General features: G+C 38.3%; 1 protein-coding gene across 1 annotated transcript; it reads right to left on the bottom strand.

Moving 5' to 3' along the window:
• Nucleotides 1-1,262: 1,262 nt before the first annotated feature.
• On the bottom strand, nt 1,263-11,876 carry LOC149834627 (ABC transporter G family member 14-like). The gene is made up of 4 exons (XM_090010216.1): nt 11,737-11,876; nt 10,430-11,228; nt 3,445-3,782; nt 1,263-1,919 (listed from the first exon to the last, which is right to left on the bottom strand). Exons 1-4 carry the CDS (start codon nt 11,815-11,817, stop codon nt 1,263-1,265), a joined length of 1,875 nt encoding a protein of 624 aa, XP_089866342.1. The 5' UTR covers nt 11,818-11,876.
• Between the last annotated feature and the right edge of the window lie 6,494 nt (nt 11,877-18,370).

Genomic DNA, 18,370 nt, shown 5'->3' with positions numbered 1-18,370 from the left:
AAACCCTAATTACGTAATTATCTTATGAAACTTTAAGTACCACTGACATGGTGATTGCTTGAGTCCATATAAGATTTTTTCAATCTATATACTTTATCTTCTTTGCCTTTTATTATATAACTTTTAGGTTGTTTCATAAAAATGGTTTCTTTTAACTTACCATTAATAAAAGTGGTTTTAACATCCATTTGATATAAATCTAAGTCATAGTGAACTACAATAACGAGAATTATCTTTATCGAAGTAAATTTTATAATAAGTGAATATGTGTTAACATAATCTAACCATTCTTTCTGAGAAAATCCTTTAACTACTAACCTCACTTTAAATTTATCGATACTATCATCATACTTGAATTTCTTCTTTAAAATTCATTTAAATACAATAAATGCAAAAATATATGTTTTCTATCAAAAATGCATTTTACCCCTTTTCACATAGAGAAGCACTTTCTCTCCTCAACATTCTTTAAGGAAAACCGGCTTCCCTTCGGTGGGGGTGATGTGTTTGAGAGTTGTTCTCAAGACAAGGATCTGTTTTGAGATCCTCAGCTTTAAGAATCGAGAATCTCTGGCCCAACCCGCTTAGGTCAGGCCTGAGAAACTAGAACCTTTGTTCTCCCTTGAAAATGTGTTCAATGATTTTCAAAAAGCAAGGATCTCGTATACAACGTTGGAGAACCTCATATATGAGTGTGGGCCTCATGCCACATCAGTGCTACTCCGCCTTACATGAGGAACACACCCTTGATATCAAGTTAAGCTTTCTTTGCAAGAATTTAGATTAAGTGCAATGTGCAGCAGCACACACACTTTAAGTCTGCTGCTGCACTTGATTACCCACCATCTGCTGTTGAGCCCGACAGCTGACAAGCTGTATTTCAAAGACTCTGCTTCATTTGATCACACACCATCGATGTATCTCAAAGACATTAGTTTATCAGGTGTAGCAGCAGACCAAATGCGTGTAATCACATTTTACCTGATCCTCCCTCTCTTTGCAACCATTGATTTGAGCAATACAATAACCGGCAGACATCATCATTAAGCAGTAAAAACATGTGAAAAGCCAACTTCCCCCATAACATTGCATCACTAGGTCCAATCAGACCCCTTCCTCTTACAGTCCATTTTCTCTTTATTATATAACAAAGGAACAGCAATCCTATCTTCTATCAACTGATTCTCATGTTTGAGTCTTCATAAGCATAAATATGGTGCTGGTACTGATGCTACTGCTGCCCTGCTATTGTTGGGCTTTGCTCATCTGGGTGGCTTTCCGACGCGCATCAACGACAAATATGCAATGAGACGATAACCGATGAACATCAAGCCTAGCGCACCGGCACTGATACCAGGGTGATCCATGCCCATGACCTTGATCATGTTGAAGTCCGCAACACGGCAGGTGACCCCAGGTCTGCACTCATAGGTCTGGTCTGGGGAGTACTGTGCACGTAGTAGTAGTTTCAATGTGTGAAAGCTCACGGAGATGTACTTGACCCATGAGATGAAGGCGGGCACTTTCTGAACATAGTACCCTGCTGCTAGGGTAAAGAGGAGCATGATGACTGCAGCTAGTGTGTTTGCAGCTTTGATATCCATGACCAGCGCACCAAGCATCAGGCCGAGGCCTTCGGAGACAAGCACGCTGAAGAGGATGCCCAAGAGAGTCATGAAAAAGTGAGCAGCAGAGGGATTGAGACCTCCCATCCAGTAGGTTATGATCGTGTAGATGGTGGGGAGGACCAATTCCGTGGGCAGGTCTGCAGCCAATTGTGCCATGAAGTAGGATGAGAGGCGGTACATGCCCGAAGCTCTCTCTTTCATGAGCATCCTGTGTTCCTCTGGGAATTTAAAGAGGGCTTCAAACATGGGGAAGAAGCCCCAGAATGAGGTGCAGAAGAATAGGAGACCCACCTGCAGATGTCCAGCAGCAATAAAAAAAAATTAACATTATGATGGATTGTCTTTCAATTTTGCAAATCCATAAAATTTGTTGGGCTTCATGCTTACAATTGCACGAATATCATGAGGATGATTATGTCAAGGTTTGGAATCTATTGCAATGTATCCCTCCAAACATGTTAGTAAATGAGAATGTGTGCATGTGTGTCTAAATATATATACCATCTGTTTACATTAGATTAAGAGAGAAGACTGTTTAGAAGCCATGTCACAAAGATACGCCATTTTGACTCTTATATATTTCAGTATCCCCCTTATATATTAGTCATAATGAAACCTTAATAAATGGTTGTATGCCTATATTTGCAGTTGTATCCATGTGACATAGTTTAAGAATAAGTGATATATATATATATAATTAGAATCTCATGCTGCAACTAATTTTGTCTCAATCTATTTTGTAGATATGTTCAGTATGGTCGATTGAGTGAGAATTGACCATTCAATGTGTTTTTTTATGAAAAATACATTTGCCTAGAGTAAAAAAAATTGGTACGTTTATGGGGTATCAATTATTTGCGGCACTTAAAAAAAAAACTATACATACGTCAGATTCCAGTGACCCAAAAGCCAACTCCCTAGCAAATGAAGCATGTACATCATATCAATGGGGTCAGATTTATCAAAAAAACAAAAAAGATAAAAACTGGATTTTGCTAAGTTTATTGTAGATATAATCAATTGCAGCCACTATTAGAGAGAGAGAGAGAGAGATAATATATGGCTGTTCGGCACCATCATAACTTATAGGATCTTGTTTGTATGGATCTAGTCCCCAAATGGTAAATATAATCGTACAAATGTGTTTAGTATGGTGCATTTAATATGTTAAAAAATTTATCATGTCTAATACACCATGAATTTCATTTTTGAGATGGTAAATAGGGGTGGTTTAGAAATGGTATTATTGAGTCAACTTTAACACAAGAAAATAGTAAATAAGACACGATAAGCATCATCTGAATGTTAGATTTAGAGCTTAGATCTACGTAAATCAAGTGTGTACCATCGTAAGTTATGGTGGTACAGTACCATCATAGAAGCATTCATATATATATATATATATATATATATATATATATATATATATATATATATATATATATATATATATATATATATATATATATATAGCGATAATGCATGTTTAATACCCTCTCATGGGCAAAACTATACAATTATTTTTCCTTTTGGCACATATAACCCTCCAAATGTGATTTACATGTTTGTTTAAGTGGAAACTGACCCTTGGGTCATTTTTCTCAACGTGCATTTTTTATTTTCCGAGGATCAAAAATTATCAATAGCCTACAATTTATCAAATTTTCAACCATCCAAAAATTCACATTTTTACTTAAAAGAATACATTTAAAAGGTCTATTCCTACTCATTTGATCACGATAAAACACATCCACCGGTCAGACTTGGTCAAAACAACCTTTTCCTATTAATTCCAACTTTGCAATTAAACATTTACCTGATCTTGCAAGTTAGAGATGTCAGATTTCCACCACAGGATACCAGAAAGGAAGGCAACGGCCAAAACTTGGAAGGCTTTATGCCAAGAGAATAACTCATGCTTCCTCTCCTTCACTCCTCTCCTGATCAGAATTGTGAATTGCTGCCACCAACTGGTCTGAAACCGTCTCCTCCCACAACCAGCACTCTTCAGCTCCTCGTCTTCTTCGTTCTCCATGGCCTCAACCACACCGTGAGCCTCCTGCCGAACTCTGATATCCAGATGCTCGACGTATGCTGTGACCAACGCCTTCTTCACAGCCTTCTGATCCATCATCATTACATCTGAAGAGATGCCTGTACAGATGCATCCATTCATGTGTTGATGCACGAAGTTTTAGATGGGAAGAAAAAGGCAACCAATATCTTGTGAGAAATTGAAAATTTTTATACTTTATCCTGTTTTTTATCAGAATATCTTTTTTTTTAAGTATGGGGTTAGACAGGCACCTACCACTTATACAACTATACCATTGGGTTTTGAACGTGAAACGTCCCAACACAGGGTGGCATGCACTAGCTGCTCCTAGCTGCGGGACAAACGGAGTCCCCTTTGGGCTTTTTATCAAAATATCGACAGAAAAAAAATAACTTTTTTTAAAAAACAAAATAAATAGTGTATAACAGTTTACATTGATTGTGAGTGAGTGATGAGATATCACACCTCCATCCAGCAAAGAAAAGAAGATTATATAGAAGAACATAAAGAAGCACATCCCCTAACTAAGAGGAGCATGGACCGACCTAACCCAAATGGTGGGCAGTCTTAAGTCGTGATCCAGCTCCTCCCTAACCATCCAAAGATTGCCCCGGCCACTAATGTGTTCAATGTGATTTTACCTGATCTACCATCAACTGTATCTACTATTTCTTTCTGAAATGCACCATTTTTTGGTAAAATTTTAGAAAACCACACCTTCAGCTTCACAGAAAGGGATGATCACCCATGGGTTCGTGTTGAAAATAAAACAGCAAACTAGAGAAGAAGATTGTTCTCTAGAATGAAAAACATGCAGAAATGGTGCTAGAAAAGAAGAAGGCTACAAAAGGCTTCAAAACATTCCAACGACTTATCAAAATGATGATGCATGGCTGATATATATATATATATATATATATATATATATATATATATATATATATATATATAGCATTCAAGCCCAACCAGAATTTAATTACATAGTAAATTTCTGTCATAGGAAAACTAAAAAGTTATTACATTTTCAAGAAAAAGCAAGGTTTTCAAACCCGTGACTTGGAACTCGACTCGTTCTTTATTGACTCGTGACTCGGCGGGTCAACTCGGTGACTCGGACCGGGTTTTGTTAACTTTTGATTTTAAAAGAAAAACAATATAATTTGTCTCAAACCATGTTTTTCAGTAAACATATAGTCTAAAGAGTTGACAATAAAAAATTGCAAGTTCAGAATAGAAAAAGTACAAACTTCTTCATAACAAGGTCACATGGAAAGATCAAGTTACATGAAGAAACTTCTTCATAACAAGCATGTCTTTGGTATTCAATGAACGCCCCATGTAACTGAGTCTAGAAACATACTTAAACTCAAGTTTCTAAATAGAATGGTTTATGAATTTCAGCTAAACTTCTCCAGAAGACACCCTAGCTTTTGTTAGCTTTCCTTTCTAGTGATCTCACCTCATTGAGAACAACAACACATCATCTTGCATAAAAAGCCAGATTGAATTAGTTGCAATAAGGTAAAACAACAATAAGAGAATGAATCACCAGAAGAAATTTCAATTATGACCAAGGGAAATGCTGTCACATGGATACATGTACAAGCATATTGTACAAGATCAGCACAACTGGTATGATATGTGTGTTTTTGTCAAAAAATAAGGATGACAGGGTACACATTGTTATGCACAGGTGTGATACAGACTTTGTACAAAAATGTATTTTTATATACAATGAAGGATATGATATGTGTTCATAAAACAACACTCAAAGGCACCCAACACCAGAACATGAAGTACAAGCACCGATACGTGTATGCTTCACTTTTTTGTTAGATCTTTGAATCATTTTTTTTTGCCAATATGTTTAATCAACACATAAAGATTGATAGATTATTGTATCTTTGAACTTGTTTGTCTTGTAATTTATTATTTATTATTAAATTGTTATTTTGAAATACCCAAAAAATCAAATTTCAAATATCCCAGAACTCGACCGAGTCAAGCCGAGTCAAGGCAAGCTGAGTTTACCCTGCTGGGTTGACTCGCTAGGGGGCCGAGTCGAGCCGAGCCGAGCCGAGTCACCGAGTTGACTCTGCGAGTTTTAAAACCATGAGGAAAAGAAATAAATGGGAAAGGAACCCAAAGAGTTTGCATAGAAAAACTGCAGATAGCCTTAATGTAAAACGAGTTCCCAAAATGAGGGAGGAATACGAAGTGTCTAGCTTATAATTCTAACAAGCCTTAATGTAAAATGAGTTTCTCAAAAATGAGGGAGGAATACGAAGAGTCTAGCTTATAATTCCAACTGGCCCTCTTAAGCTAGACTATAATGACACCTAATTTCTCTCTCAATTTATTGAAAGTTTCATTCTTCAATGCTTTTGTAAAGATAGCAGTCACTTGGTCTTGGGTCTTGCAAAACTTGACATTGACATCTCCATCTTTGACCAAGTCTCTAATGAAATGATACTTGATTTGAATATGCTTGCTTTTGCCATAAAAAAACTGGATTTTTGGTGAGTGCTATGGTTGAACTGTTGTCACAAAACAAAGGAGTGTTTTCCCATTAAGGATGCTTCAGCTCATGAAGAATCCACCTTAGCCAGAGAGCCTGACAACTAGAAAGAGCCAATGAAATATACTCAGCTTCGATTGTGGAGAGAGCAACAACAGCTTGCTTCTTCGATGCCCACGAGATTGCACCTGAGCCAATGTGAAAAATGAAACCTGAAGTGCTTTTACTATCATCTCTATTTTCACCTCAATCACTATCACAAAAACCCACCAATTTTGAATCTTTGACACATTTATAATGAATTCCATAATCGATAGTGCCACGCACATATCTCAAAATTCTTTTGCCTTTGTCCCAATGAGTATTAGAAGGAGATTCCATGAATCTGCTAATCATGCTGACAACAAACATAAGATCAGGTCTTATAGCAGTCAAGTATATAAGACTACCAACAAGGCTTCTATAGAGAGTTGCATCGATCTTTCTCTCACCATCATTTTTGCTAAGTTTCAATCCAACTTTCATGGGAGTATTAAGAGGTGTAGCACCCTCCATTCTGAACTTCTTCAATATATTTTCAGCATACCTTTTTTGAGATATGAATATTCCATCTTCGGCTTGCTTTACTTCAATGCCCAGAAAAAAATAGAGAAGCCCCATGTCAGTCATTTCAAATTTGTGCATCATATCCTTCTTGAAATTTTCACACATGCTTGCACTAATGCCGGTAATTATTAAATCATCAACATATAAGCATATGACTAAAAACTCTCCTTGATTGCCTTCTTTGATGAAGAGAGTATGCTCGAAAGGACACCGTTTGAAACCATTCTTCAAGAAATATCCATCAATGCGACTATACCCGGCCCTTGGTGCTTGTTTCAGCCCATATAAAGCCTTCTTCAATCGACACACTTTTTTTTCTTCATCCTTCTTCACATAACCCGGACGTTGATCAATATACACTTCTTCTTCAAGAAAACCATTCAAGAAAGCTGATTTAACATCCATTTGATAGACCTTCCATTTTCTTTGAGCAGCCAAAGCTATCACCATGCGAATTGTTTCAAGGCGAGCTACAGGAGCAAAAACTTCATTAAAATCAACGTCATACCTTTGCTTGTAACCTTTTACCACCAGTCGAGCTTTGCATTTTTCAACTTCTCCATTTGAGTTGACTTTGTTTTATATACCCACTTGACGCCAATAGATTTGTGTCCTCTTAGAAGCTCAGTCAACTCCCAAGTATGCTTTCTTTTAATGGAGTTCATTTCTTGATTCATAACAATTCTTCACTTTTCTTCTTGAGATGCTTCTTCATAGGTAATTGGATCGGGGTCCGCAAATAAAGCAAAATTTACCAAATCTTCCTCAAGATTTCTTCTTGTTGTTTCATAAATTTCTTGAAGACTTCTTATCTTCATAGGAGGAGATTCAGAACTCCTTAAAGATGAGGAAGACGATGATAAATGCATAGATGGAGAGGAGAGTGAAGTATCTCTTTCGCCTCCATCACCATTAGGTTCATGACTCTCCTCCTTATTGATGAAATGTGAATTTTTATTTTCATTCTCGCCATCCCAAATTCAAGATTCTTCTTCATTGAATTTTACATCTTTGCTTATGATAATTTTCTTAGTGATTGGATTGTAAAACTTATAAGCCTTTGAGCATTCACTGTACCCAACATGGATACATTTTTCAGATTTATCTTCAAGCTTGCTCCTCTGTTCATCGAGAATATGAGAATAACATATGCTGTCAAATACTTTCAAATGAGAAACACATGGTTTTTGCCCACTCCAAGCTTCTTGAGGAGTTAGGTCTTGAACACTTTTAGTGGGGGCACGATTAAGAAGATAGATAGCACATGTCACTGATTCATAGGGCCACATAGATCAGAATGAACCAACTCAAGTAGTTTTGATACTCGCCAAGATTTGCCACCAGAAAAAGAGTCTCTATGATGTTTTCCAAGAACACAACCTTCACAAATTTTGTCTTGCTGATGAATGTTAGGCATGCCTCTGACCATATGTTTTTTGCACATGAGAGATAAAGAACTGAAATTTAAATACACATATCGAAGATGCCATAACCTTGATGGATCTTTAATAATAGTATTGAAGCAAGGAAGAACAACACTTTGAAATATAAATGGAAACATTTTGTTTTGAGTCATTTTCACCTCGACTATGAGAGTATTCTTCTTGTCCTTGATTTCACATATTTCTCCTTTGAAATGAAGATCATATCCTTTTAGAATAAGTTGCCCAACACTCAAGAGATTGTGTTTGAGGCCTGAAACATAGAAAACATCAGTGATGTGCTTGCTGCCATTGTTAGTTTTAACAGGAATATCACCACGTCTCTTGACAGCAAGCCTATTATCATTACATGTTCTAACTTCAGTTTGGACCATTTCATTTAAGTCCACAAATAATTTTTTGTTTTCAGTCATGTGGTTACTACAACCACTATCAATATACCATACTTCATCATGTGTTTCTTCTTTGGTATCACAAGCAAGAAAGAGAATATCATCATCAAGAATTTTATTTTTCTCATGCATAAAAGTTACCTCTTTTTGGTTTTCTTCTGTCAATCTCTTTCTACAGAACTTTATGGTGTGACCATACTTCTGACAATGAAAGCATTGAACTTGTGAGAGGGAGTGACCACGACCTCGACCTCGCATAGAATAAGATGAATCACAATCATCTTCTTTCATCTCTTGATTTCTACCACTTCCATATCCTCTTTCTCTTCCTCTTCCTCTTCCCTTTTCTCTTTGTCCTCGAGTACCACCACGAATAGAGAGATGTGTCTGCAAAGCTTGCTCGGTTGGAAGAGAATCAAATTGTTTTATACGAAGTTCATGGGATTGAAGTGATCACATTAAACTATCAATGGACAAGGTGGATAAGTCTTTGGAATCTTTTATAGCAACAACAATATGTTCAAACTTGCGAGTTAAGCTTCTCAATATCTTTTCAACAACTCTTTGATCTTCAAGTTTTTCACCATTTACTCGCATTTGATTAACAATGGAGAAGACTCAATTGAAAAATACTTCAATAGTTATAGATTCTTTCATTTTTAAAGAATCAAATTCACTTCTAAGAGTTTGGAGTCTCACCATTTTTACCTTGTCTTCTCCTTTATATGTTATATAGAGAGTATCACATGCTTGCTTTGTCAATGTCGTCGTAGATATCCTTTCGAAAATGCCTTCATCAATAGCTTGATAAATATAGAACAATGTCTTATTGTTCTTTTTCTGCTTTCCTTCAACTCAGTTTGTTGTCGTGGAGTGATGCCCTCCACATTGTCCATCACATCGAAGTCACTTTCAACAATGTCTCATAGATCTTGAGAACCAAAGAACGCCTTTATTTGAATACTCCACTTGTTATAATTTTTTCCAGCAAAACAAAGAACTTGTGGTTGCACCATATTGTTGGAAGTTATTCTAGCTCTGATACCAGTATGTTGTAAATAAAATAGAAAACTAGAGAAGAAGATTGTTCTCTAGAATGAAAAACATGCAGAAATGGTGCTAGAGAAGAAGAATGCTACAAAAGGCTTCAAAACATTTCAACGGCTTATCAAAATGATGATACATGACTGCAATATATATATATAGCATTCAAGCCTAACCAGAATTTAATTAAATAGTAAATTCCTACCATAGAAAAACTAAAAAGCTATTACATTTTCAAGGAGAAAAAATAAATGGGAGAGGAACCTAAAGAGTTTGCATAGAAAAACTACAGATAGCCTTAATGTAAAATGAGTTCCCAAAATGAGGGAGAAATATGAAGAGTCTAGCTTATAATTCCAACAAGCCTTAATGTAAAATGAGTTTCCCAAAAATGAGGGAGGAATACAAAGAGTCTAACTTATAATTCCAACAGTTCGAAACTCATGACTCCTTTTTTTCGTGAAAAAATAAGAAAAATCTGAGTAAAATAATAAAAAATCTAAAATTTTGTTCATAATATATATATATATATATATATACACACACAATTGAAACATAAATATCACGAAAAAATCATGACATTGGAAAATATAAAATAATACAATTTTGTTAAAACATATTTTGACCATTTTAAACTGATAGCAAAACATTGCGAAGTCTGGCGATATTTGTCATATGCCAACAAGATCAAGGAGGAAATACACACAGAAAGAGAAAAAGGTGTCATATATGTATCTCCATACCATTAGCAAGATCAAGCAGGAAATCGGCAGGGTTCATGGCAACATCAGGTGCATGGCCAATGCTAGAGAAGTAGTCCAGTGCTGCAGATGCCTCCCCAAAGTAGAGAGGGCGCCCATCAGACAACAGCAACACCTTGTTAAACATATAGAAAAGGCCACTGGAAGGCTGGTGGATGGTCAAGATCACGGTCCGGCCACTCCTAGCGAGTCCAGACAAGGTGGACACGATCCTCTGTGCGGTAGTCGAGTCCAGGCCCGAGGTGGGCTCGTCCAGCAACAGTAGGCTCGGGTTGATCAGCATCTCCTGGCCTATGCTGACCCTCTTCCTCTCTCCACCAGAGACGCCCCTGAGGAGACCGTCTCCGACAGAGCTGTTCCGACAGGTCACGAGGCCGAGCTCGGCGATGACCGACTCAACGTGTCGCCTCTTCTCCTGTGTAGTCATGCTGCTGGGGAGTCGTAGCAAGGCGGTGAAGACGAGGGTCTCGGTGACAGTCAGGTGTGGGTTTAACACGTCATCCTGGGTCACGAACCCAGTGGTGCGCTTGACCCGGTTGGAGAAGGGCATGGCATTGTAGGTGATGGTGCCGGTGAGCTTGCCGCCGAGCCTACCGGCCAATGCGGTCAGGAGGGTCGTCTTGCCACAGCCTGACGGGCCCAGTAAGGCTAGCATCTCACCCGGCCGGACCGTGCCAGATACGCCCTTGAGGATGGTCCTCTCTGTCCCCTGCTTTGAGCCCACCAGCCCCAACCATTGTCTCCTTGCCTTGGTGTTTATCTTGTACACCACGTTCTCAAACTGCAGAAACCATAAAAAAAAATCACAAATTTAGCATTGTTTCGTATGCATGCAGTGAGGATAAAAACACCAAGAAGGAGAAAGAAACCTATCATCCTTCTATCTTAACAACATTTTATCGTTCCATAAAAAAAAATTGGGAGAAAGAAACGCTGTCAGATGCTAGCATTGTTGCATGCATGCTGTGTAACAGACAAAAGAAACACCAACAACATCAAAAAGAAGAAAATTTGTGACAACGATCATTAGATTATTGTTCTTTGATCGCATGCGATGAGAGGATGAGCACCAAGGATGTCAGGAAGAAAGTGATATGAAAGAAACCCATCATTCAATTTGCACAGTTTCATGCATGTCAATGTGAGACGGGGGATTCAGTCTGTCTTATCATTCATCCATGGCAAGAGGATCCCGTCATCCAACTGCACTGATGCATGCATTTTTCTTGAGATGTGATTGCACTGATTAAAAAAACTGTTTTTATTCCCTTTACCATCGAAGAGCATACCTTGAGAGTAACAGCGCGCACGTTTTGGCCGAGGGAACGGGGGTCGGAGTCGGTGTGGGGCTCCTGATTGTGAACATCCATCTGAGGCTCTTCCAAGGGATAGATTAATTGGACGAATGGGAAGGAAGAAACAAATATACTAAAAGGTAGGAGGGGGTCTCTGTTTTCTTAGTCTCTTGTGCTGTTTGAGAGAGAGAGAGAGATGACGACGATGGGTGGTGCCCGCTGGCATTGAAGATGAGTAAAAAAAAGAGAAAAGCAAGGTGGCAATTTTGGTATGGAATTAGTAGCTGAGCTTAAATTGGCACGTCGGTGGGTGTACCCAAGCCCATTTGTGCAAGGCATTTAATTGCTCGTATTCTATCTCACCTTGCTCAGAATCTAAACTAGAATATGTTTTACAAGCAAACTATATTTGCTAGTTTGAATCAACAGGAGCCTTCTGATCTTTAGATCGAACGGCTCTTATATTTTTTTTTCTTTCTCCTTTCCTTTTTTCCCCTTTGCCCTCCCACCACCTCTACCACCACCGCACCACCAGCCAACATCGTCCATCCAGGTCGCCTGCCTCCCCGCCCCTTCTGTCAGTCCTCCAGTCGCCCACCCTCCATCCAGGCCACCGTTGATGCAGCGGTGGGTGGGGAGGTGGTGACGGTGGTAGGAGTTGCTAGGGTTGGGGTTTGAAAAGGAAAAAAAAAGTAACCAACAGGAGCAACATCTGAAGATCTGACGGCTCCTATGAGTTCAAATCAGCAAAAATAGTGTACTGATAAACACATTTTAATATATATATATATATATATATATATATATATATATATATATATATATATATATATATATATATTGGTTGGTACCAAAAGCTCCAAATTTGACATGTTATTTTTTACTCATTCCCAAATGCAGATCTTCAAAGCAAGATTTAAATTCCTATTGTATGGATTCAAATTTGCCACAACAATTTATCATTGGCTTCGGATTGGATTCAAATCATTAGTTTTAGTGAGATCTAATTTTGATTTGCATAAAATCCAATCTGGTTGCATTTCTTTGCACTTAGGAGGTTTGCTTTTATTTTTTTTCATCCGGATCCAAGTTAACTACAAATATTTTACATCCAGCTTCATTCTTACCTCCTTGGATGTGCTTTTGAATTCAAGTTTTACTCTACCATTTCGGATTCAGAATCAGATATGTTATGATCCAATTTGGATCTAATTCATTTTCAGCCCTTAATGCTAAAAAGCTAATGATTGTTATAAAGTAACCCATAAATACATAAATACAGTTGTGAGAGAGATAAATTAGATTTGTCATTTTTAAGGAGGAGCTTTAAATGAAAAGCACAAGATAAAACTGAAGGGGAGAGAGAAAAGCAGGGATACAGGTAGCTGCTAAGTGCCATGACTGTGACACAGCTAATCACGTAACAATATTTCACACTATGTAATTGTGAGCCCCATGCAATGCTGTCATTTGATTGGCTAGACCCCTCCGCAGCATGCCCATTAATCGCTGACTCAGGGGTTGAACCTTTGTCAGCTTGCTAGCTGCAGAGGGATTTCTTTCTTAATCCCGAAGCTGCTGCGAGCCCCAAAATCGCTGACTCAGGGATGGCACCTACATCAGCTTGCTGTGTTGATCGGTCGCTTCGCTCCCTAAAGTAGTAGTGTTTGTTTAACAATAGAGGATTGGTGATGTCCAAACCTCTGTTTAGATATGGCCAGGGATAGTATAAAAGAGAGAATCGATCGCTTTGCTCCCTGACGAGCTTTCTCTTTTGTGAGTTAATCGGTCACTTCACTCCCTAACTTATTTTGTTTTCTTACGTAGCCATAGCACTTAGTCACTCCTTTGATCTCAACTCAGAGAAAGAAACACTCCTATGCTTATTGCCTGGTAAGGTTGGTTCTACCATTTTTGAAGTCTTTCACTTGGCGAGAGCTCATAAATGCTCAACAAAACTTACACTTTAATTCAAAAAGGTAAAAAAAAAATTATTACTCAACTGTGGAGCACATAGGGCAAATCTTTTTTAGTAGAGTGGGCACTGCCAACCGTAGCCCAATCCTTTGAAGAATTTTTGGGACATGCTGGGCACATGCCCACCCTGACCTCTTCCTAGCTCCGCGTTTAAAGGCAAGTTGGGGTTAGAAAGACTCCTACCATGTATAATTAAAAAAAAATACAAAATGTGGGTATCATCCTGCATAGGGAACAAAATCCGAGGGTGGCCTTTCCATGATTTGCACAGCCCCCCGGCTAAATTAGTTAAGTATCTAGAAATAGAGTTAGAGTTACAATTTAATTTTTGTACATCGCATCCACTCCAAGGATGAGGGTCAATAGCGGTGACATTTATCACCGCTATTGGTTTATTTATCGCCGTTATAGGTCTATAAAAATGACAAATAATGGCCGCTAATTTTTTGCCTTAGTTGAGTAATAACGGCGACATTTATAGGTCATCATTAATGTGTGACCCAGCACTAGCGACGAATCACGCTGAGACTAAAAACACTACTAGCGGCGACCCACCCTATGATGGTGACATATCTATAATGGCGATATTTTTGTGTCATCATTTTAGGTTATAATAGAGAGAAGTAACTCATTGTTATAGTCTATAACGTTGAGAAGTCATCGTTTTAGGCTATGACGATGACAATTATGTCGCTACTATAGGTTGTAATGGTGACATAGTGTTAAGGCCTATAGCAGTGACACGGAAATGTCACCGGTATAGGCCTTAAACTTACAAAAATAAATTTTTATATTAGTTTTATTTTTTTTACATTACATTAAACAAAATAAGAAATACAATTCAAATATATACTTCAAACATCCTCAAACATACATTCATTCAAATATAAACATATATTTATCCAACATCCTCAAACATTTAACTGTAAACATGCATTCAAATATAAATATATACTTCAAGAAACAAACACACTTCTCCAACCTCCTCAAACATTTATCATTTTCAACCCCTTTAAACATTCAACTTCAAATATACATTCAAGTATAAATGTCACGGGCTTACTTTTTTCAATAAGTCAATGAGGCGCGATGGTCCTTTCTTACTGTCATAAGCCTTTCTATCGCTCTATCATGGGCATTCCTTATCGTTGCAATTTGGCTAGCCTAACGGCCAAATATTGTGTACCAACATCTTTCCATATTTGTTGAATCATTTTCATTGACCCTACTTACCACCTCGTGTGCAACTGCCTAGCAAAAGTTGATCAAGCGCATTTCTAAATGTGCATTCCATGTTGCTTAGTGCATAGCTATCTCATACCAGCTATCACTTTCGAAAGGGGCAGAAACTTGCCTTAGCCTTGCATGTCATGAAGCGTATTGTGGTTTCATGCGCACGACACAGCAAAACCTCGCCACTGAAGGAACAAGACCTTGCAGCCCCGATTTCGAACACCAGTTGATGATTGAACACCATATCGAAGAGCACCACCCAGACTCATTCGTCGGTGCCTAGGCATTCACTTGTCTAGCTCTGAGTCACCATACTTAGTTGGAACCACCTAATATGATCCCTAAGAGAATTATCCCTAACCCACACGCACCCCCGTGCATCCAACCGCTATGCATGGGACATCTTACAAGCTGAGAGGTCCTTAACCAAATCTTCAAAGGTAACATCCTTTGATCTGTCGGCACTACTTAACCAAACAACACACTCCATGTATGTGTCGCCTTACAATGATGCACTAACGACGATATTGATGCCTATTACGTGTTGTGCTACCATTGCACATCATCGATCAAGCGAATGCATACCATGTTCCTACACTTGATGCATTTTCTACTCAGTAGAGCTTTGTACTGCACATGCCCTATTCTGAAAGATCGGCCTGGGACATTCTCCCCCACCCAAAACTATTGTCATCCTCGATAATGCAGGTGAAGGTAAGAACACAGTCTTCACTGATATGCCAGTTTCTCTTTGTACTTATATTTGGTTTACTCTTTTTTCTTCAGCCTACTCGACTTCTTCTGGTTTACATCCACCATCGCTGCAACCTTTAACATGCCAAGTCTCATTCTTTAATGTGCCTTCGATCACTTTAGACAACGGTCTTCTGCTTTATCAACATCGAGCATTTTTTGCTCGTGAGACCTTAGTACAGTCGCATATACAAATGGGTCATCCTCGCCCGCACGACAAACATGTCATCTTTATGCTCATGATTGAGGTGCCTTCCAACACCAACAAGAGAAATTTCAAGCCCTTCGTGATTCTTGCAGAAAAAATGACCACCAATGTCTGTTGCAGGGATATCAACTTTCTTAAGCACCAACTTACGGTTTTTCAACTGTCCAAACTAGTCCTCAAGTGGAGGACGCCTTCTTGCATATCGCCCCAAAGTGGTCCTTTAAAGTGTCTTCTTGGGCACTCATCCTCATAAGGGCACCTTGACCCAACGCTGCAACTCTTCTCCTAGAGCTAGCATGTTGTAACTTTCTCTCGAAGTTAGCAAAATGTTTCTGTAGAAATCAATGAGCCACAAAAAATAACTTTTTTTGCACAAACAATCCATAGAGGATCTGCTAACTCAAGGGACCAAAACAATGAGCATTCTGCTCAACGTGGGCACTCTGCTAACCTACAATCTTGGGAGAGAATCTATAAGTTTAATTAAGTCTCTCATACCCAAAGATGCAAATTCATCCAACCGAATCCAACGTGCATTCTTTGCATGCATAAGGTAAACGTCATGCTCCACCTGTGAGCCTAACACACAACTGGTAGGAAACTTTGGCTTATCCATGTTTCCTTAGCCAACTGAACAGTAACCTTATACTTTTGCTTAACATTGATAAGATGACTCATACCAACCTGCCAACATCTTGCTTTTGTGCTTGGTCAATCACACTTCAGTTGCGCAAAATTGTGTAACCAAGATAAACCATCACTGTCTGCTTCAATAAACAACAAGGTTGCCATGATTCTTTCTGCTCTAATACCAATTTATCACAGGCTTGTTTTTTTTATTAAGCTAGTGCAGCGTGACGACACTTCCTTACCACCACAAGCCTTTCTATCGCATTGTCATAGGCATAGAATGCTTTGCAAACCCGCGACACGCCAAGCTGCCTAATCTGGCTAGCCTAGCAGCCAAATACTGCGTACCAACACATTTCCATTTGTTGAATCATTTTCATTGGCCCTAGGCACCATCCCGTGCGCAACTGCCTAGCGAAAGTTGATCAAGCACATTTTCAAATATGCATTCCATGTAGTACATGCCACTTAGTGCATAGTCGTCTCATACCAGCTATTACTTTTGAAAGGAACACAAACTTATCATAGCCTTGCATGTCATGAAGCGTATTGTGGCTATATGCGCACGACATAGCAAAACCTCACAATTGAAGGAACAAGACCTTGTGAGCCCCAGTTCGAAGACCAGTTGATTATTGAACACTATAGCGAAGAGTGCTACCCAGACTCATTCGTCGGCGCCTAGGCATTCACTCGCCTAGCCCTGAGTCACCATATTTAGTTGAAACCACCTAATGTGATATTTAGGGGAATTAACCCTAACCCACATGCACCCTCATGCATCCAACCGCTACACGTGGAACGTCTTGCAAGTTGAGAGGTCATTAACCAAATCTCTAAAGGTAACATCCTTTGATCCGCTGGCACTACTTAACCAAACAACGCTCCATGTCTGTGTTGCCATACAACGATGCACTAACGATGATACTGATGCCTATCGTGTGCCGTACTACCACCGAACATCACCAATCAAGTGAAGGCATACCGCACATTTCTATACTAGCTGCATTTTTCACTCAATAGAGTTCTGCACTACACATGCCCTATTCTAAAAGATCAGCCCGGAATAATAAACATACACTTAAAAAATAAACATACTTCTCCAACCACCTCAAGCATTCATCATCTCCAACCACTCAAACATTCAAGTTCAAACATACATTCAAATATAAACATACACTTCTCCAACCTCTTCAAGCTCATCCTCTTCAAGCCCCTCAAACATTCAAATATAAACATACACTTCAAAAAATAAACACACTTTTCTAACCTTCTCAAGCATTCATCATCTTCAATTATCTCAAACATTCAACTTTAAATGTGCATTCAAATATAAATATACACTTTAAAAAATAAACATATATCATCTTTAATCTTTTTCTTATATCATCTTCAAACCTGCAACAAACACACTTCAAGAATGATTACAATCCGACAATTTAATTATGACAATATTAATGATAATGATAGCAGTATAAGAATTCAGTATGATAACTTAGAAATATTTTAATCACATTGCAATTAAAGGCTCGATAATGTTTTTGCCTTTTCCCGCACTTACATGAAAATCTAAAAAAAATATAAAGATATCATTGACAAAACATCTTTTCACATTTAAGAGGATATCAACTTCAATTTAATAAATAAATATATATATATATATAATAATCAATTTCACACTAACTATAACAGAAAAAGATTTAATACATGTCAAACAAAAAAAAAATTATAAACAGACATGTATCCTTAAAACATACATGACATCAAAAAGTACGATATGTTCATCCAACAAATATACATCTGGCAGTCTTATCTATAAGAAAATAA

Source organism: Nuphar pumila, chromosome 6 (genome assembly GCF_984573655.1).
Source record: "Nuphar pumila chromosome 6, dmNupPumi1.hap1.1, whole genome shotgun sequence".
In the NCBI taxonomy this organism is placed as follows: Eukaryota; Viridiplantae; Streptophyta; class Magnoliopsida; order Nymphaeales; family Nymphaeaceae; genus Nuphar; species Nuphar pumila.
Note: the sequence above shows the minus strand (reverse complement) of the source record. Positions and strands in the feature narration are given on the sequence as shown.